Source organism: Leptidea sinapis, chromosome 42 (assembly GCF_905404315.1).
Source record: "Leptidea sinapis chromosome 42, ilLepSina1.1, whole genome shotgun sequence".
NCBI classification, from domain to species: Eukaryota; Metazoa; Arthropoda; class Insecta; order Lepidoptera; family Pieridae; genus Leptidea; species Leptidea sinapis.
The window spans coordinates 1,491,410-1,510,726 of NC_066306.1; the positions used below are offsets into that span (position 1 = coordinate 1,491,410).

The following is a 19,317-nucleotide window of genomic DNA, read 5'->3' on the forward strand; positions in this document are numbered from 1 at the left end:
CTCCCCGTACGGTATACAGTTAAGGGCTGAATCGAAGAATCAGCTTCTACTCAACTCTCGATGGAACGACCGGGACCGTAATTAATAGACATGTGTTTTGCCTCTACACGAGGCTTCCTCAGGAGTTGTTCACCCGTCAAATGCTGAAACGAGAGTCGAGAGAAAGTACTTTCCGGAATGAACACTAAAGGTACTATATAACAATAGAACTCTTTTAAAGCCTAAACAATCAATTGAATTGTCAGTTAAAATAAACTCAGATAATTAATTATCTAACGAGCCATTAGTACATTGAGCTACATATGAAAGTCATCGTACAAAAGCTCTTGTGTCCCAAGGAATAGATTTTATTACATTTTAATTATTCAAAACACACAACATCCTGTATAGTATACGTTTAGGTTTAGTCGTGTTTACTTGTCGGTGGAAACCGAACGCATTCAGTGCGATGTTAATTGGACGGAAGTGATAACTTATCGACATTCAAACTTAACGTTTCAAAATGCAATTAAGAACTGTTTGTGTGATTTTGCTCATCAATATTTCGACTTTTGTGTGTGGCTATGAAATTGATTGTTCAAAGTGAGTTATATATGGTTATATAGTATTTCTTAATAATAAATAAAATGATTATAAGCTATTTACATACGTCGATAGCCAACTCTTATATCTTACAGTTACCAATCTACTGAAACAATTGATTATTTACCATTTTACTTACGATAAAATTAAAAAAAAAACGTATGAATGAGGACCTATGTAGATAAATATTGAAACTTGGTTGTCAAACAGCAAGCCTTTATTAGTATTGTTCAATAATATTTATATACAGAAAGAGAAATCATTAATAAAATTAATTATTTAAACATTTTTTTTTTAATATCAAACTTTAAGATATAATTTGTGTTTTGTGTTTGACAGACTTTTTGGACGCCTGCGTTACGATACAAAAATAATATTTCAAAGTCAAATTAACTTTATTGAATCAGGCTTGAACTATACTAAAAATTACTAAATGTACTATAATATGTGAGCAAGCAAGTAACTAAACGACCACTCTTTTCGTATTTTACAATGGTTGTAATATACAAAAGAAATAAGTTTGTAAGATGCTGCATCCAATATATGAATCGTGTTTATATAATATCAAATATTTCATAAAAAGTAATAAAGAATAAACTGTATAAATATAAAATAAATAAATTTCCATTCCCTTTGGGAGTGATAAGAAAAAGTCAAAAGAAAATAATGTATTGGTTAATGCAATAAGAGATACTGGAGTAATCTGAAGCATTTTTTTTATCAGCAATCAACGGTCTATATTTTCTACAGGCTTATATTTTGATATACCTATAAAACCTGCTACAAATAAAAATACGTTTTTAGAACGTATTGTAATCTTATTCACACTTATATTTTTTTATTGAAGTAGTTACTATAAATAAAAAATTATTACATTCCATTCTAATAATTTTTTTTAAAGGATTAAAGTGCGTGTCATTATAACTGTGTTATTACATTAGTTATTGCGTAAAAGTTACATTTTTATTATTATTTATAGCTAACCTGATTTTTTGTGACATTTTTAGAGCACGTTTTTAGCGGGACAGTCCCCGTAAAATGTAACTTTACGAAAAATGTAATTTAAAAGCATGGTAAATAATAAATAATAATAATTTAAATGTGTAACAACAAGTGTGTGTAATGCAGGTCTTTAATCTATCTGGCCACGAATCTATGGAGTTTCGTATTGTTCCCATGGGAGCTTTAGTTTCTGCATGTTCTAGAAATTTCCAACGCGACTTGTTTTGTCGGAGTGTTGTTGTTGCAGTTGTTTGTAGTTGCTTGAGAATTACTGACGGCGTCGTACTCACTTTGTGTAATTACTACAATTCTGTTTTTTATGACTGTAAGGGACGAGACGAGGAGGACATCCAGCTGATTGTAATTGATACGCCCTGCCTTTTACAAAGCAGTGCCGATCAGGATTCTTGAAAAATTCTGAACGGCACTATAATTGCGCTCGTCAGCTTTAGACATAAGATGTTAAGTCTCATTTGTCCAGTAATTTCACTTGCTACGGCGCCCTTCAGACCGAAATACAATAATGCGCCTAATAAAAAGAAGCCGTTGTCTTACCCATACTCTAACCGATATCCTGTGCAAAGGAGCCTCCCACTGGTCACCTCTTACGAAACCATTGGGCCTGGGACTTCCCTATGCATTTTATGCGCCGGGGAACCCTTCACTCCATAATTGTTATTTAATAACCTCGAAAATATATGTAGATTGGCGGGAAATTATTGTAGTTTCTCACACAATACACGCGTTCTAAATTTTAATTCAATAAAAAAAAAATCAACAAACAGATTTGTAATAGCTTTTTTTAAACTAGTGTTCAACACATGTTTAACTTTTTTGTAATAACACAGTTAACACACACCCACAAACAAACATTTTAAATATTGATGATAGTTTATACATACCGGGATTTATGCGCGGGAACTTTACCTCATTAGTCATGGTTTTAACCCTACTTTATAGTACTACAAAAGAACGCAGTATTGTTAAAAGACCTATATGGACAAAATAAGTGTCCACAGACTGAAGATCACTTTAACGCTCTAATGCTCGTAAACAATATCGATCGATCAGGAAATTATTCTTAGATTAACTGGCCTTCTGGGTTTAAGTAGTCATCAATGGATCAACTTTTTTTTTTATATACCTACTTACTTACTCGTGTAAGGCATTATTATTATTACTATTTTACGTTTGAGTATGTTTGTTGCATCACTTTACATATTATATTGTAATTGAAATGATTTGTAAAACGATCTTGATTTAAGAGAGTGGCAATGAGTTTCTTGCTACTTTTTCTCATTAGCTCAACCCTTTACAAAGTAGCGGTAGATTCAATAAGAAAAAATATCTTTTTTGACACTCATAAGTGTCATTTCCGTGACCTACGTAAATAAAGTGATTTTGATTTGATTTAACTTTTTGATATTGAAATAATCAAAAATATATTTATTGACCAAATGGATACATCAATATAAAAATTAGCATTTCGCGAAAATATCGGCTTAAATATCGCATAACAATCGGCTTATTTACTATCTATACAAAACATACATTTTACGCTAGAGAGCAAGTTCAAAAACGTATCAATTCTTGATAAAGCTCCTAAAATATAAGTAATAGCTTATTCGATTTGGATTTCGAATAGAAAAATATATCGAAAGTATTTTATAAACATTTTAAAAACTATTACAAGTGTGTACACGTTCGCTCTCGTTTTGCTCGCGAGAGCCAACGAGACCCTTTGACTCGGGCGCAAAAACCGACAAGCGACCGAGACCGAACGAAGCGAGGCGAGGGAGTGCGAGACGAGAGGAGAACTCCATGTACACGTTCGCTCTCGGCCTGTCTGTGGGTATCTCGCCGAGTGGGTACAGCCGCCATTAAAATTGAAGGAATTTCGAATTTATTTTTTCAATCAAATTATTTATTTAATCTATTTTGATTTATGACACTTTTTTGACACCACATTAACAAAATGGTTAAATATTAATTAGTTATATATATATATTTATTCATAATAATTTGTTGGTGTGTAGCTTTAATTAGAATTGTAAATAATAGATATATAAGTTTCTGAAATCGGAACATTTCACGGAAATTTTCCTCTTCTTCAAGTACTTTTTTTTTTAAAATTCATGTTTTTTCCTACATGTTATTCAGAGCCTAAAATTTATTCTTATTCTTACCTTATCTATTCCATTCTGTAAATTATTTATTTCATTTGCTATTTTTATCTGCAGTCTGAGACCAAGTATCAGAGATATTATACAGTTATAAGTTCATATTTTTGTTTGCTCATTGGTATTCTTTTTTTTCAGACTTCAAACCGTACGTCGTGGGGTGAGTGTTTTGTTTTTTTTTCTCTACGTGTCATCTTAATATATATAAATCTCGTGTCACAATGTTTGTCCTCAATGGACTCCCTAAACTAATGAACGGATTTCAATGGGGATTACTTCATGGAGTGCAGTTTAGTCCAACTTAAGAGATAGGATAGTTTTTATTTCGATTTGGGACCCATAATTATTTTTATTTCCAATATTTGTTTTGTTTGGACATATTTTCTGTGAGAGTATTTTTGACGCGCGGTTTGACAGTTCTGCTGTGAAATAATTTCATTATAACAACAAGGAGCATATTATTATGTTACAATGAAAAATTATTGACAAATTCATCAAAAACGGTATTTTATTTAATATGTACAGAACAACGTCTATCTGGTCAACTAGTATTATACTAAAACTTATATTAGTTCGGAAAATGCAGCAGTTCACTCCTCACTTACTTGTTCACCGGTAAGCGAAAATTATAATCTAAAAATAATACATTAGCAGTTAGGTATGTGGATACGGTTTTGAAAACGCTATAGTAATTACTTTTTTTTAAACGTTACCTAAATCGTAATTTACGCCTTATGTCATTTTGAGATGGTTACCACTCGGATCATATAGTCTCTTTGTTATGGGATAACGATTCAGGTCAAATTCAAATTCAAGTCTGCTCAATACCAACAAAGAACTACACAGCAATTTAGAGATCAATTCAAACAAAATTATAATTGACCTCACTGCTATTACTAAATAGATTGACAGCTGGTGTCATAACATACATAGCAGAATCCTTACAACACATTTTCTTAGGTTAATAGGATAGAAGACATTATTAATTTAAGTTTGGCTAGCGTTAATAAGGAAAATTGCTGACTCTTGTCTAAATATCAATGATACTGACGAACATGAAGAACGTGAGATACTTTGTTCTATCCACGGTGACATCCACATTAAGTTTGTCTCCAATTTACACACACACACACACACACTTACGCTTTTTTTCCGTCGCGATAGGCAAAGACGACAGAATGACATTTGCTTTTATCCTTACAAACCTCACACGCTTCCTCTACATTACTATATTCATTCACGCTCGTTGGTTCCTTTTGCTTTAGACCTTCCCTTTTTTCAAAACGTCCCCAATTTGGTAGACGGATGTTCTACGAGGTCTCCCGCGACCGACTTGCCCACACACACATGCCTAATAAATTTGATTAGTCATTCTCTCTCCACTCATCCGCTTAAATTTAACTCCAATTTATTACTTGTTTACTAACTAGATCGATTTTATAGATAGGTATTTACATACTAAATAACAAGGAAGTTTTTAAAATACACACCATTTAAAACTCTGTTGAGCTTGTTTTAAAATCATGTCGGGCCTCTGGGTGTTGTTAGTATTCTTTAAACAATTCAATCGCTTGTTGTAAAACATAACGTGAGTCAATAACATACATTATCGTAATTGTCAACGAATGCATTTAATATATTTAACAATGTTTTATATCTTTTCAGAATAAACTTTTCAAAGAATGCTGTAAAGATTGGATATACGTGAGGGCAACCAAAAGTTGCAAACCAAAATGCATATACGGATGTAGGGGAGGCACGTGTGTGGCGCCAAATGTATGTAAATGTACTCCACCGTTAGTCCTTCATAATAATTACGAGTGTGTACCTCCTCCCCTTTGCAATATCCCATGTACAAATGCAACTTGCACCGCAGACGATACCTGCACTTGTTTCGATGGATATACACACATGGACTCTTACACTTGTATGCCAAATTGCGACCCAGTGTGCGTAAATGGCTACTGCATAGCACCAAACCAGTGCCAATGCTCTGAAGGTCATATACGAAAAACAACCAATTTATGCGAACCAGAATGCAAACAATGCCGCAATGGAATCTGCGTTGCTCCAAATCAATGCGAATGCAATACAGGCTATGCTAAAAATGATAAGAATATTTGTATGCCAGTATGTGAGCAATGCAACAATGGAATTTGTATTGCTCCGAACCAGTGCGAATGCAGCCCAGGATATGCTAAGAATGATAACAACATTTGTACGCCAGTCTGTGAGCAATGCAGCAATGGAATTTGTATTGCGCCAAACCAGTGTGAATGCAACCCAGGCTACGCTAAAAATGATAAAAATATTTGTTTGCCAGTCTGTGAGCAATGCAACAATGGAATTTGTTTTGCTCCAAATCAATGCGAATGCAATCCAGGCTATGCTAAAAATGATAAGAACATTTGTACGCCAGTCTGTGAACAATGCAGCAATGGTATTTGCATTGCACCGAACCAATGTGAATGCAACAGAGGGTACTCTAAAGACAATAAAAACATTTGCTCGCCAGTATGCAAGGAATGCAGCAATGGCATTTGTGTAGCTCCAGATAATTGTAAATGTAGCAATGGATACACTAAAGTTGCCGATAAGTGTACACCAGCTTGTGACCGTCCTTGTACGAATGGAATTTGCACCGAACCAGATAAGTGTACATGTAATGATGATTATGAAATCGACCCGATAGATATGTTTAACTGCCAACCGAAATGTGAAATACCATGCGTCAATAGTACTTGTATTGCTCCCAATTTGTGCAAGTGTCTGTCAGGCTTTGAGCCAACTAACAATTCAGTTTGTTCTCCAGTATGCAATCAATGTGATAATGGAGATTGTATTGCGCCAAACAATTGCGTGTGTCATAAAGGTTACGTTGCAAGGAATGGAATATGTGAGCCACAATGTGATAAGTCATGCTTAAATGGAAAGTGTTCAGCTCCAAATTATTGTACCTGTAACAAAGGATTTGAGATCTCGGACGATAAGTATTCATGCAAACCAATCTGTAATGATGGATGTTTAAACGGAACGTGCATTGCTCCAAACAGATGCAAATGCTTCGACGGTTTTAAGGAATCTGAAGTCAGCAATATATGCGTTCCTGATTGTGGAAACTGTATGAATGGAAGATGCGTATCGGCAAATGTTTGCTTTTGTGATGAAGGATATCGAATGGTAGACGGATTCTGCACTCCGATCTGCTTTAGGCCTTGCGTGAATGGTCGTTGTGTAGCTCCAAATAAATGTAAATGCAATGAAGGATATAGAAGCAATGAGACTGACCCAAATAGTTGCTTTAAGACATGTATTTGTGAAAATGGGGTTTGCGATAGAAATAACGAATGCATCTGTAATCCTGGATTTGAGTTGATTAACAACACTTGTATTGAAATAGCACCGTAAGTTTCAAAGTATTCACTTTTTTATAATCTTCTATTTTACATATGACACGCGTGCCCATTTGTTCTCCTATTCTGTAAACAATATTTAATAAAGCCAATACCCGAAAATGTAAATATTATAATAACTCAGCTAAAAAGGTGTTAAGAACAAATGATGAAAGTATGTTTAGATTCGCGGGCAGTGAACTCATTTTAGCAATAATTTAACATATGGCTATGGTTATACTAAAAAACGAAGTATTCAACGTTGTCATGAGGAATATATAAGTTTCGTTTATAAAAGAGATCTGTATCCGAAGATTAAACATTGGGAACGCTTTTAATAATAATCGGCTTACGTCTGTGCAATAAATATATTATATATAACCGCTTTAACGAAATAAAAAAAAATATGGAATTTTGTTAACAAAAGTAATCAAAAGGTAAAATATGTGTTGTAAAATACAGTGTTATATCATCGTAGATACGGAAACTTCGTATGCGAGTTTGACCTGAGCTTAGCCGGATTTTTAAAGCTTTTAAAACTGTTTCTGTCTGAACAGGGAGATGATTCACTTGAAGTTAAGCCGTTCAGTTCAGTTCATCCGTAACACAGTCAATATGATTGAAGTCTAAACGCAATACAGAACCACGAATGACCAACGCCCTGAGACTTAATAACATTCATAAGCTTGTAAATAAAATCAAAATCATTTTATACGTTTAGATCAAAGATTTATAGACACTTTTATGTATTTATGTTATGATTTTAATATAATGTTGCATTTTCCTGTTAATATACTGTCAACCGCATCTTTTAAATCTGGATAAAAGTATTTTTCAGCGAAGATAGGTGTGGTGTCAGTACTTCCCACGACGAACACTTCCTTCAAATACACGTCGTTTTTTTAATCACTATATTTTTATAGAAGAGCAGGACTAACGGGCGTACGGATCAACTGATGTTACCGACCACATTCTCATTCAACACCACAGGAATCACATGAGCTTTGCCAGCTTATTAAAAAGTATACACGCTTTTTCTGATGTTGTATGGTCCTGGTAACATCGCATAAGGAAGTTCATTCCATAGCTTTGTAGTACGTGGAAGAAAGCTCATTGAAAACCGCACTGTGGAGGACCGCCACACATCGAGATGGTGGGGATATCCTAATTTGTGCCGTGTGGTGCGAAGATGGAACTCGGAGGCAGGAATCAGATCAAACAGCTCTTCGAAACACTCGCCGTTATAAATGCTGTAAAAGACATATAATAAAGTGATATAATGATATAGCAGACATATAGAGATGTCTCTACGCAACGCGAAGTGATCGAGTCGATGATGATAATTCGCAATTTTTTTGTTAAATGGTGTGCTTCATAATAAATAAAAACCGGTGTCATCTATTTCAGAGCCGCATGCAATACTTGTGAAGGAAACTGTAGTAATGACTTGTGCTGGTGCAAAGATGGCCGTCCCTGCATCCAAAGAACTGACACAGCAAGTTATTCTAATGATGCTACGTAAGTACATTGTAAATTTATTCATATATATATTATATCAGTAATTTTATTAAATCTTATTGTATCGTATTTTTAGGTAGACAAGAAGAAAGTAAGTTAAGCAAGAAAGTAAGTCTAACGACTTACTTTCTTTTTCTAAACTTAAAAACTCCTTTCTTAAAAATCTCTTCATTCATATACATCTAAAATTTCTGTACCTCAGCGGCTACGGCTTCATCATCTTCGAATCGCTTTCCCTTCAAATAATACTTCAAACCTACACAAGTTAAATTTGTAACCAAAATTTATTAACGATGTGGAACTCAAATTCCGTCTCGGATTCCGTCCGAGCGCTTGTACCAACTGAGCCAACCGTTCGAGTTACGCATTGTTCATAAATCTTCCAATGTGTTGCTCAGCTCGCAGGTTGTGGCTCCTTCAAACTTGGAAACCGAGGGTTATGTCGTTTGAATGTATAGGATTATATTGATGGAACAAAACAGTTTTTATAATAAATAACTTGCAAATTTGCCTTGCCGTTTCGATCTTTTTGGTTGAACGTCTTACGGCCGTTCCCAATATACTATCTACAGATAGAGATAAATTACTACCTTCTACTGTCAGTAATTAGGTATCAATAATCTAAAGCTGTCCCAATATACCCGATAAGTCATTCTTATCGCCTCATATTGGGACGTGTGAATTGCAATTTCCATACAAACTTCTATCGCTGGTAACCTATACGTCGTCCCATTAACAGACAGCGTGTACGGATAAGGTGAGTTACTGTCGATAAGTTTATTGAGACAGAAAAGTCAACGATAGTTACGATTTTTATCTCGAGTTCTTACTTGAGAGATAGAGGTTTGTGCCAATCGTCTCTTAAAAGTCATAGAGGTAACGTTTCATCCATGATGGAGCTAAATAATATCTTGAGCTAAATCAGTTGTAGCAGTTCAATGAAGCTGGAGAAAAATTTAGTCTCATTTGTTCTTGAGCATCGGTTAGAATATTGGGAACACAGTGCACGGTACTTTTTTTCCATCCTTAAGCGTTTGCATAAAATTATATGCACGCTACTAGCCGACTACTCCTTTTTTTGGCTAAACCGTACTGTGACTTGATGACCTGCTAAAACAATTTTAACCACGTGTTCGGTTAATACCATTGTTGGGGGACCCACGTGAAGACTATTTTCGTTAGAAGGTTTTACATGCTTAAATTTGGCTCATCAACGTGCAACTATAGAATACGGTGGAGAATTTGTACCTAAACTATGCAAGTCCTAGTTCATTTAGATGATATATTTCAGATAGAAAGTAAAATATCACGACGTACTATACACAGATATCACATCAAATGAATATCTTTATTCATTTAGGTCGAATAAATGACACTTATGAATGTTAAAAATTATGCTTCATACCATTTAAAAATACTTCGGGAAAGGTTGAGCGTTACTTAGAATAATTTTAAATTAAATAGCTTCATCGTTTTACAAATTATTTTAATTACAATATATGCTATCAAAAACATAAATTAGAAAAAAAGCTAAGTCTCGCAAATCAGTTCACCTACCGTAAAAAGTTGTGAGATCCATGTAATACCAAGTCCGTCAACTTATTTCGTCCTTAATTAAGGGTCCTTTTGTCTTAAGTTCTAGCAACTTTTTATAGTGAACATATCAATATTGAAAAATATTTAATGTTTTAAATAAATGGATTAACTTTGCCCTTTCATGACTCACTGTATCTTTTTTTAATATCGCGAGAAATGAAAATCCCTTTAGGACTATCTCGAATATTATCATAGAAGGTATCAAGCTTGGTGCTCTTCGTCAATATGCAGTACTTGCCCAAATCCAATCAATCCCTATAATCCCTGAGCAATTCCCTATAATATACGACATGTGCTCTTGGAGGCTTGCCATTAAAATCAGATTAAATTCGGATGAGGCAAACGGTATACAAATTCACGTCAATTTTATTTGTATTTTGTAAAATCAATTATTATTTTGCTTTCAGGTTAGCTGGACTTGAACTAGGATGGCTTTTAGGAGGAGTTATTGGCATTGTATTACTCGCAACGGTTGTCATAGTAATCGGTCAAATTTGGCGGAGGAGGCAGCAGTATGAAGCCAAAACAGTCGATACAGGTGAGTTATAGTATGAATTTTAATCTAAAACTATTTAAAGCACTGAATCAGCCATACAAACTAATATAAGCCTTTACTGGAAGACTTAACTACTTTTTTAGGTTGAAGTACATACCTGGATGTGAAAAGCAAATAAAAGTACTGTGCATGAACGAGATCACAACATAAAAAACTTTTCACGCCTAAACCACCAAGCCGATTTTGAAAAACTTTAGTACAAAGATAGACAGCTTGAAATTGGGTATCTTTTTCAAAATAAATTAATGGAGGGGTTGAAATAGGGGATGGCAGTTTGAATAAACCATGAAGCTTTGTATTTAGACACTTGATACGAAAAAATTTATAAACATTAATAAACTATGACCTACATGGAGAGGAAATAGGAGTTTTTTTTATGAAATAAGGGACGAGACGAGCAGGACGTTCAGCTGATAGTCATTGATACGCCCTGCCCATTACAATACAGTACCGCTCATGATTTTTAAAAATCCCAAAAATTCTGAGTGGCGCTACAACTGTACCTTGAGACATAAGATGTTAAGTCTCATTTGCCCAGTAATATCACTAGCTACGGCGCACTTCAGGCCGAAACACAGTAATGGTTACACATTACTGCTTCACGGCAGAAATAGACGCCGTTGTGGTACCCATAATCTAGTCGGCATCCTGTGCAAAGGAGCCTCCCTGGTAGATTAAAGTTCACAGGGAAATACTATTAAAGACACTGTCCATAATGGCAAGGAATATGCGCTGTATCATAAAGGGCACTGCCAGCTGCGGGAAGAGCAGTTTGAGTTTCTTGCGCCCATTCTTCTCAGGTCTGAGGCAGTCTCTTTTGAATGGGTGGTAGATTTTGACGTTCAATAAGTGATTATAAATCCTATTTTGAATAAAAAAAAAAAATGTGTATTATTTAAAAAGTATCGTAAAAAATAAAAAATGCCCAAATTCAACGAGGATAAAGTGGCGGGTAAAACTTAGTAAATAATAAAGTCATCAAAGCCTCAAAGATGTAGGGTTTTGTCCTGAGGAATAACAAAGTATTCCGAAATGGACACAATGTAAAATAATTTTATAAGCTTAGTAAGAAGTGAACATGTTCCTTAAGGAAGTTATGGAACACACTTCTTAAGTATTGTTGTATTCTCAATTATTCTTCCTCTCTATTGAGAGTATACAAAGGCGTTTTCTCTACCATCTCGCGTTCTCTAGAACAAAGACTAAAGAACTTTTTACATACAAAGAAAGGCAATAAGGATTTTTTAAATGCACATAGCTTGACCCAAAGTCAATCTTAACAATATCTATGATAATCCAGATTTAGTACGATTAACATTCTCTTGCAACACCAGAGGAATCACAAGAGCGTTGCCGGCCTTTAAGGAAAGAGTAACCGCTTTTTTGAAGGTACCCATGTCGTATCGTCCCGGAAACACCTCACAAGGAAGCTCATTCCACAGCTTTGTAGTACGTGGAAGAAAGCTCCCTGAAAACCGCACTGTGGAGGACCGCCTCACATCCAGATGGTTGGGATGATATCCTAACTTGTGGCGTGTCGTGCGAAGGTGGAATTCGGCGGCAGGAATCAGGTTAAAAGGCTCTTCAAAACACTCCCCTAACAAGTTATACGTTTGTAATTTCTGTTTATCATATATTTCTTTTGATTACACCTTAAAAATGATTTATAAACTTCCTATTGAATGCATGCTGTACCTGCCTTTAAAATTTATTTAGTAGATAATTAATATGAAGTAATATATTTTCAGGTGGCCATATGTTGGGCAGTGTGGCCTACACCACGCCAGATACCCTCCTGCAGCGACGAGACGGGGCTTCCATTGCTAATGTTTACGGCCAGAGTGACAATGATAATGAAGACTTGACCGAGACCTTCTTACCTACAACTGTTATCGTGGATGAAGAACAGTTATAGTGATAGATCAATGTAACGATAAAATTTATACATTTTTATAAATACATTTTACACGATACGAAACGTTAAAAAGTCGACAGTGCGAACGAGATGTTACAATTAAATATAAAAATTATTGTTTAACTGGTTTAACCGAAGTTGTACAATGATGTAAATAATAAACGTGATTTTTTATATTAGAGGGGGCAGACGGGATGTTGAATGGTGAGGCATCCACCCATGGCCATCCGCAACATCAGGTGTCAAGAGATGCGTTGCCGGCATTTAAGGTGGGAGTATGCTCTCATTTATGAAGGTCCCTAAGTCGTATCCGTTCGGGAAAACAGTAGCCGGTAATTGATTTCACAAAGTGACTGTGCGAGGCAAGAAATTTCTTGCACAACGCGAGGTTGTAGAATGCCAGACGTAAATGGTACATTTTGTATTTTGATGTCCAGTGGTGGAATTCGGTCGCTGGAATCAACCCGAGCAGCTTTTCAACACTGCTTTACCAGTGGGAGACTCCTTTGCACAGGATGCCGGCTAAATTATGGGAACCCCAACGGCGCCTATTTCTGCCGTGAAGCAGTAATGTGTAAGCATTACTGTGTTTCGGTCTGAAGGGCGCCGTAGCTAGTGAAATTACTGGGCAAATTAGACTTAACATCTTATGTCTAAAGGTGACGAGCGCAGTTGTAGTGCCGCTCAGAATTTTTGTGGTTTTTCAAGAATCCTGAGCGGCACTGCGTTGTGATGGACAGGGCGTATCAATTACCATCAGCTGAACTTCCTGCTCGTCTCGTCCTTTATTTTCATAAAAAAAATATCAACCCGAACATCTCCTCTGGGGACTCCCCGTGATAAATGCAGTAGAAGATGCAGAGATAACCCACATCTCTACGCTACGCCAAAGAGTCAAGCCGCTCTTCGTTGTATGCAGTCAAATGGAAGTAGCTAGTACTGGGGAGCACCCACCCAGAAGTGAGAACAGTACTCCATGTGAGGCCGAATTTGCGCTCTCTGTAGTTGGAGGCGGTGGCTTATAGTGAAGTACTGTCTTGCCTTACTGAGTACACCAAGCTATTTAAAGGCCAGCTTGACCTTCTTTTCCAAGTGGCCACGGAAATAAACGTCGCTCGATATATCGACGCCAAGTATTCCGATACAGGCTAGGGCAGTTAGAGGAGTGATCTCGAATCACTAGGGATACTTTTTAACTAGTTAAAGATATTCGATGGTGTACATCAACAACGTGATCTTGATAAGAATCGTTATTTAGAACGCAACTTGGAATGCAGTTCAGTCTGTTCATTTTGAATTTTATTAACAGAATGACTAACGAAATGCAATGATAAATTAAATACTCATCGTAATGTGTACCTTACTTTTGTTGGACAAAATGCAAATTAATCTAAACATCGTGTAGGATGCGGTGGTGCGCCTTTTTAGTTTCTAATTTGTCAAATTTTATATTATGGTACAAATAGTTAATAAACTAGAATTGTTAGTATTACTTTAGATCGATAATAAGACAAACTAAGTTTGATCTAATTAAAACATTAAGTCTACTTATTTCAACACGCAGGTTTCCAGTTATTTAAGATTTGGAACCGTTTAAAACGGGCTAAAAGTATAAGTCATAATTAAAAGATTATAAAAAATAAATTAATATCTTTCCAAACTCTTATAAAGCTAATTATAGTGTGATATTTATTATTTGTACATAGTTATTCTAAAAATAATGTTATAAGTACAAGAACTGCGAAATAAATTACGAAATTTGATTTGAGTTTTTTTTTCGCCACCAGGGTAATTGACATAGGTATTATACAAAATAGTACTACGACGAGACAGTATGAGAACGCTCTCAGAAGCTGATTAGGGCCTTAAACTTCTTTCTTCGATAAAGACAGACATTTTTTTAGTAAAGTTAATTAATATAATTTGGTACTAAAAAAAATCTTTTTTCAAAATTCCTTAAATTAGTTTTTGAGTTATTACCGAAAATCTAGTGGGAGTATGCTTTTATCTTGAAGGTCCCTCAGTCGTATCTGTTCGAGAAAACCGCAGCTGGAAATTGATTCCACAAAGTGGCTGTGCGAGGCAAGAAATTTCTAGCAAAACGCTCGGTTGTGGAATGCCTTCGTTAACTTGATGCGGGTGGTACTTTGCACGTTATTTCTGGTGGTGGAATTCGGCCGCTAGAATAAACCCGAATAGCTTTATATGCTGTGCCCTATTTTTGGGGTCCCCATGTCGTAACGTCCTGAAACATCACACAAAGAAGATCATTTCACAGTTTGGCTGTAAGTCGCAGAAAGTTACTTAAAAATTTCACTGTGGGGGAACGCCACAAATCCGAATGGATGATATCCAAGCAGTGTAATGCAAAGGCGTGATAAATACGGAAAGATACACAATGAAGTTACGTCTTTACGCACCGCCAAGCGATCTAGTTCACAAAGCACTAGACACACGGAATTTCAATGGGCTTTGCGTTGTATGCAACCAAATGGTTCAAGCTTACGTAGAGACGTCGCTTCATTGTTTGTCTTCTACCGCATTTATTACAGGGAGTGTTCCGAAGAGCTGTTTGACCTGATTCCTTCCGCCCATTTCCACGTTCGTACGACACGCCACAAATTAGGATATCATTCCCACCATCTGGATGTGTGGCGGTCTTCCACAGTGCGGCTTTCAAGGAGCTTTCTTCCACGTACTTTAAATCTGTGGAATGAGGTGTTTCCGGGACGATACGAAATGGGTACCTTCAAAAAAAGCGCGTACACCTTCCTTTAAGGCCGGCAACGCTAATGTGATTCCACTGGTGTCGCAAGAGAATGTGTGTGGCGGTGATCAATTAATACCAGACAGCTCGTACGCTCGTTGGTCCTCTATTTCCATAAAAAAAACTTATACTGGAGTGCACCAAGCTAAAGATATATGTGGCAGCGTGTACTTTAGTACCTACTCTATCGAATCTAAGCTTTGATTTTACATTGAGCATTAGAAGGTGGCCTTCCATGAAGTATCGCATTGCTTTTTTTATGACTTCTTGCATTGTATTTCAACCTTATTCGACTTTGCTATCCAGATGACTTTCTTCCTAGGCAAGGCGTTACGTGGAGTGTGATCGGTGATACGACAAATAGTCGTTTTTGGCTTCCGCGTAAGCTGGAGTCTTTTGGGGTTAAATGTTGGTTGGTGTACGGCATCTTCAGTAGAGGAAGAATTTAGAAGATGTTAGATATGTGATATTTTTTGGAATTTTATTGAAGAACTGCACATTGAGACAAACGAATTTTGTATTTTACTTAGTCTCGTTTTTGGAATAGCGATTTTATTTTTATTTCTTGTATTGGTGGTACGTATATCTTTATTTTGAATGCATTCATCCTTTTTGTTATAAACTATACATGTATTATTATAAATGACCTCCTCCTCTGTGCTGATGAAGCCCTAAAAGAATTTAAAGCGAAGGCGGACCGGGGCCTTGGAGGCGGAAAATGTAGCTCACAGGCGCGGGTTGTCTCGGAAGGAGGCTTGAACCTCGGGCCGCCTGCTCACTAGGCTGGAGAGAAGATCACTAACGATCTAATATATCTGTTAGTCCAATGGACTCTACGTTTGAAGAGACTTCGCACTGGCTGGCGAGTGCGGTTATATATGTATGTGTATTTGTTATTATGTGTTAATGTATCTTTATAAGTGTGTGACTAATTGTGTGTAGTGTTGTTGCAGTGATGTGTGATTTGTGATGTGAGTGTGAGTAGTGTTAAACGATTATAGGACGAGGACTATCTCGTTGGACTTCTAACAAAGTGTGTGAATTGTATTATATTAGGTTGCGGCCGCTGGAAATCGTCGAAGTGACGAGTGGCAGCGGTTTGTTGTACATGGCCGCGCCTACGTCTCCGAGAGCGGTGTGGTTGGTTTGGTGTCGGTATCGGTGATGGTGTTGGTGTCGCGTTCGCGATGTCAATATATTCGTCTGGGTCGACTAGTACGTGTCGAAGTCGCCTCTGTTTGTTGTGACTTTGAGAATTTGGGACTACACCTTTTAACAACGGGGCCGGAATAAACACGTTAGCACCGGGGTCTACTCGGGACAAGTTAAAACACTGCACATGATGGGAGAAATACATCTCAGCCCGCCTGACTTCTAAATGTCCAAAGAAAAATAGAGCTTGCCTTTTACTTTCTGACCTTTCAATATAATATTTTGTTTTTATTTATTAGAGAACGTACCTACATTGTAGGTAGGTTTATTATTATGCAGTTCAAGTGTAGATTCCCACTAGTGGGAGGCTACTTTGCACAGGATACCACAGCGGATTGCAGGATACACGGCGCCTATTTCTGCCGTGAAGCAGTAATGTATAAGCATTATTGTGTTTCGGTGTGAAGGGCGCTGTAGCTAGTGAAATTACTGGGAAATTGAGACTTAACACCTTATGTCTCAAGGAGATGACAGCAATTGTAGTACAACTCAGATATTTTGGTCACTGCATTGTAAAGGGCAGGTCGTATCAATTACCATCAGCTGAACTTCCTGTCCGTCTCATCTCCAGACATAAAAAAAATCTAAATAAAACAATTAGGGAATTTAAGTCTTATAATTTATAGTTAAACAGTTTGAATAGTTTAAGCTAAGAGATGTGATATAGGTTAAAACCGTTTAAAATATAGTCTCATGACATTGTAAATTAATGGTACTTGTTATAAAAAAATCAGTTAATTATGTGACTTTTTTGTTATTTATGATTGTGAGCAAAATTCAACACACAACACACACTGTCTGTCCTGTCCTATCCGTACATACAGTATCTGAAGGCTTAAGGTTAAGCGTAGACCAGATAAATTTATTTTCAGTTGCATCAATTTTGTATATATCTATCTATCTATATATATAAAAATGAATTGCTGCTCGTTAGTCTCGCTAAAACTCGAGAACGGCTGGACTGATTTGGCTAATTTTGGTCTTAAATTAATTGTGGAAGTCCCGAGAAAGTTTCAAAGGAATAAGAAGAAGAAATTTTGAATAAATATGAAAATGCTCGGAATTGAATAAAAACAACGATTTTTATGTGACCCCGACGTTCAGAAATCAAATTAAAATAATAGTTTGAAATGAATAACCAATTAGATTTTTTATATCTTTCTAACTTTCTCAGGAGGTAAAAAATTAACATAATTGTATCAGATTATTTATAAGTAGAATGATAAATCTTAAGTTTTGTCAAAAAATAAAATTTCAGAACCTAACCGCACTACAAAACAAAACAAAAAATATAGTTTATCAAAAAGCTTTAAATTGATTAACAGACTGTATCTTAACTGTGTGTGTCTGTCAATATCAAATTGACTGTCAAACCTAAATATCAAAGCTCTGTTTTGTAAGTAAGCAACATCATGTGTTTTTTAATTTAAAATAATAATAAAATTACATTCATACCGAGCATTTTTTTATTCGTTTTAATAAAAAAGGATACCTTTCGTTTGTTTTAACTTTATTATATACCAAAGTTTAGGTCTTTTATTTATCCATTGAGGCCGTACGAAGTCTGCCGGGTCAGCTAGTATAATATATAAAGGATGACATGAAGATACCGACGAACATAGTTACGTTAGTGTCGGATAGATGGCGCTGGTAGCAGTGATTTTTATGTATGAAACCATAGTATGAAGTTTTACGTTGGTAAAAAGTTTTTTTGACAGTATCAGTTATAAGAATGTTTTTAACTGGGACAGTATGGGGAAATCCTTATCCATAAGAGAGAATCGTCGTGATTTGAAGCTCGATAAAACGAATGCCGGGTTCCGTAGTAAATCTTTATAAAAATGAAACTACAAGAAATAAAAAAGACACTGGGATCACATATGATCACTTAGTATTTTATTAATTTCATTGTAAAATAACACGAAGTCTAAGTTACAAAATTTGAAAAATGCCATTGAGTGTCATGATGCCACGCACACAAGCATCTAAAAGTTGCAGCAATAAAAAAGCGAATGTTCTTTGGTAGTGCGGTATCTTATTGGAGCACAGCTTAGACCAATTCATTATCCAAGATGGAACACTTTCGGGAGAAAACAATATGAGAAGACGTAGATATTAGTCAAATATAGTAAAACTATTCTTAATATATTTGAAAAATAATTATTTTTTAAATTAAGTCAAGTTTGGTAATTGGCATCTGGAGATAGGTGAAATCCTATTTAAAAATAGCACAGCGATTATTTAAGCCTGACTACAATATTAATATTATTTTCCCTCCGCTACGCAACTGATCCGAAAATTGTTGGGTTTTTTCAAAACGGAAATAGTTTATCGGTACTATAATTATATAGAGGTAAAGCTTGCACGTTTATTCTATGATTTCAAAATTATAATAAATCTTTATTATTATTTTTATTAAGAATATTTTAAAATGACCATTTTTGTAAAGGTTTACCAGCGAAAATAAAATAATCCGAATTTAAAATCAACTCTAAAGTAAACAAGTATTTTTACAATATTAAGCTTTATTTGTACACGTGACTGTGGATCTTACAAGCGAAGTCCATTCATTTCCATACATTCTTGGAAGCGAATTC

The 19,317-nt window shown here is 35.7% G+C and overlaps 1 protein-coding gene across 1 annotated transcript; it reads left to right on the forward strand.

Moving 5' to 3' along the window:
- Positions 1–421: 421 nt before the first annotated feature.
- On the forward strand, positions 422–14,504 carry LOC126976682 (multiple epidermal growth factor-like domains protein 10). The gene is made up of 6 exons (XM_050825161.1): positions 422–582; positions 3,903–3,924; positions 5,430–7,168; positions 8,564–8,674; positions 10,678–10,808; positions 12,575–14,504. The coding sequence occupies exons 1-6, from the start codon at positions 503–505 to the stop codon at positions 12,739–12,741; spliced, it is 2,250 nt and encodes a 749-aa protein (XP_050681118.1). The 5' UTR covers positions 422–502; the 3' UTR covers positions 12,742–14,504.
- Positions 14,505–19,317: the final 4,813 nt, after the last annotated feature.

Coding starts and splice junctions, on each gene's coding strand:
- LOC126976682 (XM_050825161.1), top strand. CDS start 503: ATGCAATTAAGAACTGTTTGTGTGATTTTGCTCATCAATATTTCGACT. Junction 3,925..5,429: donor TTCAAACCGTACGTCGTGGG/GTGAGTGTTTTG, acceptor ATATCTTTTCAG/AATAAACTTTTCAAAGAATG. Junction 7,169..8,563: donor ACTTGTATTGAAATAGCACC/GTAAGTTTCAAA, acceptor CATCTATTTCAG/AGCCGCATGCAATACTTGTG.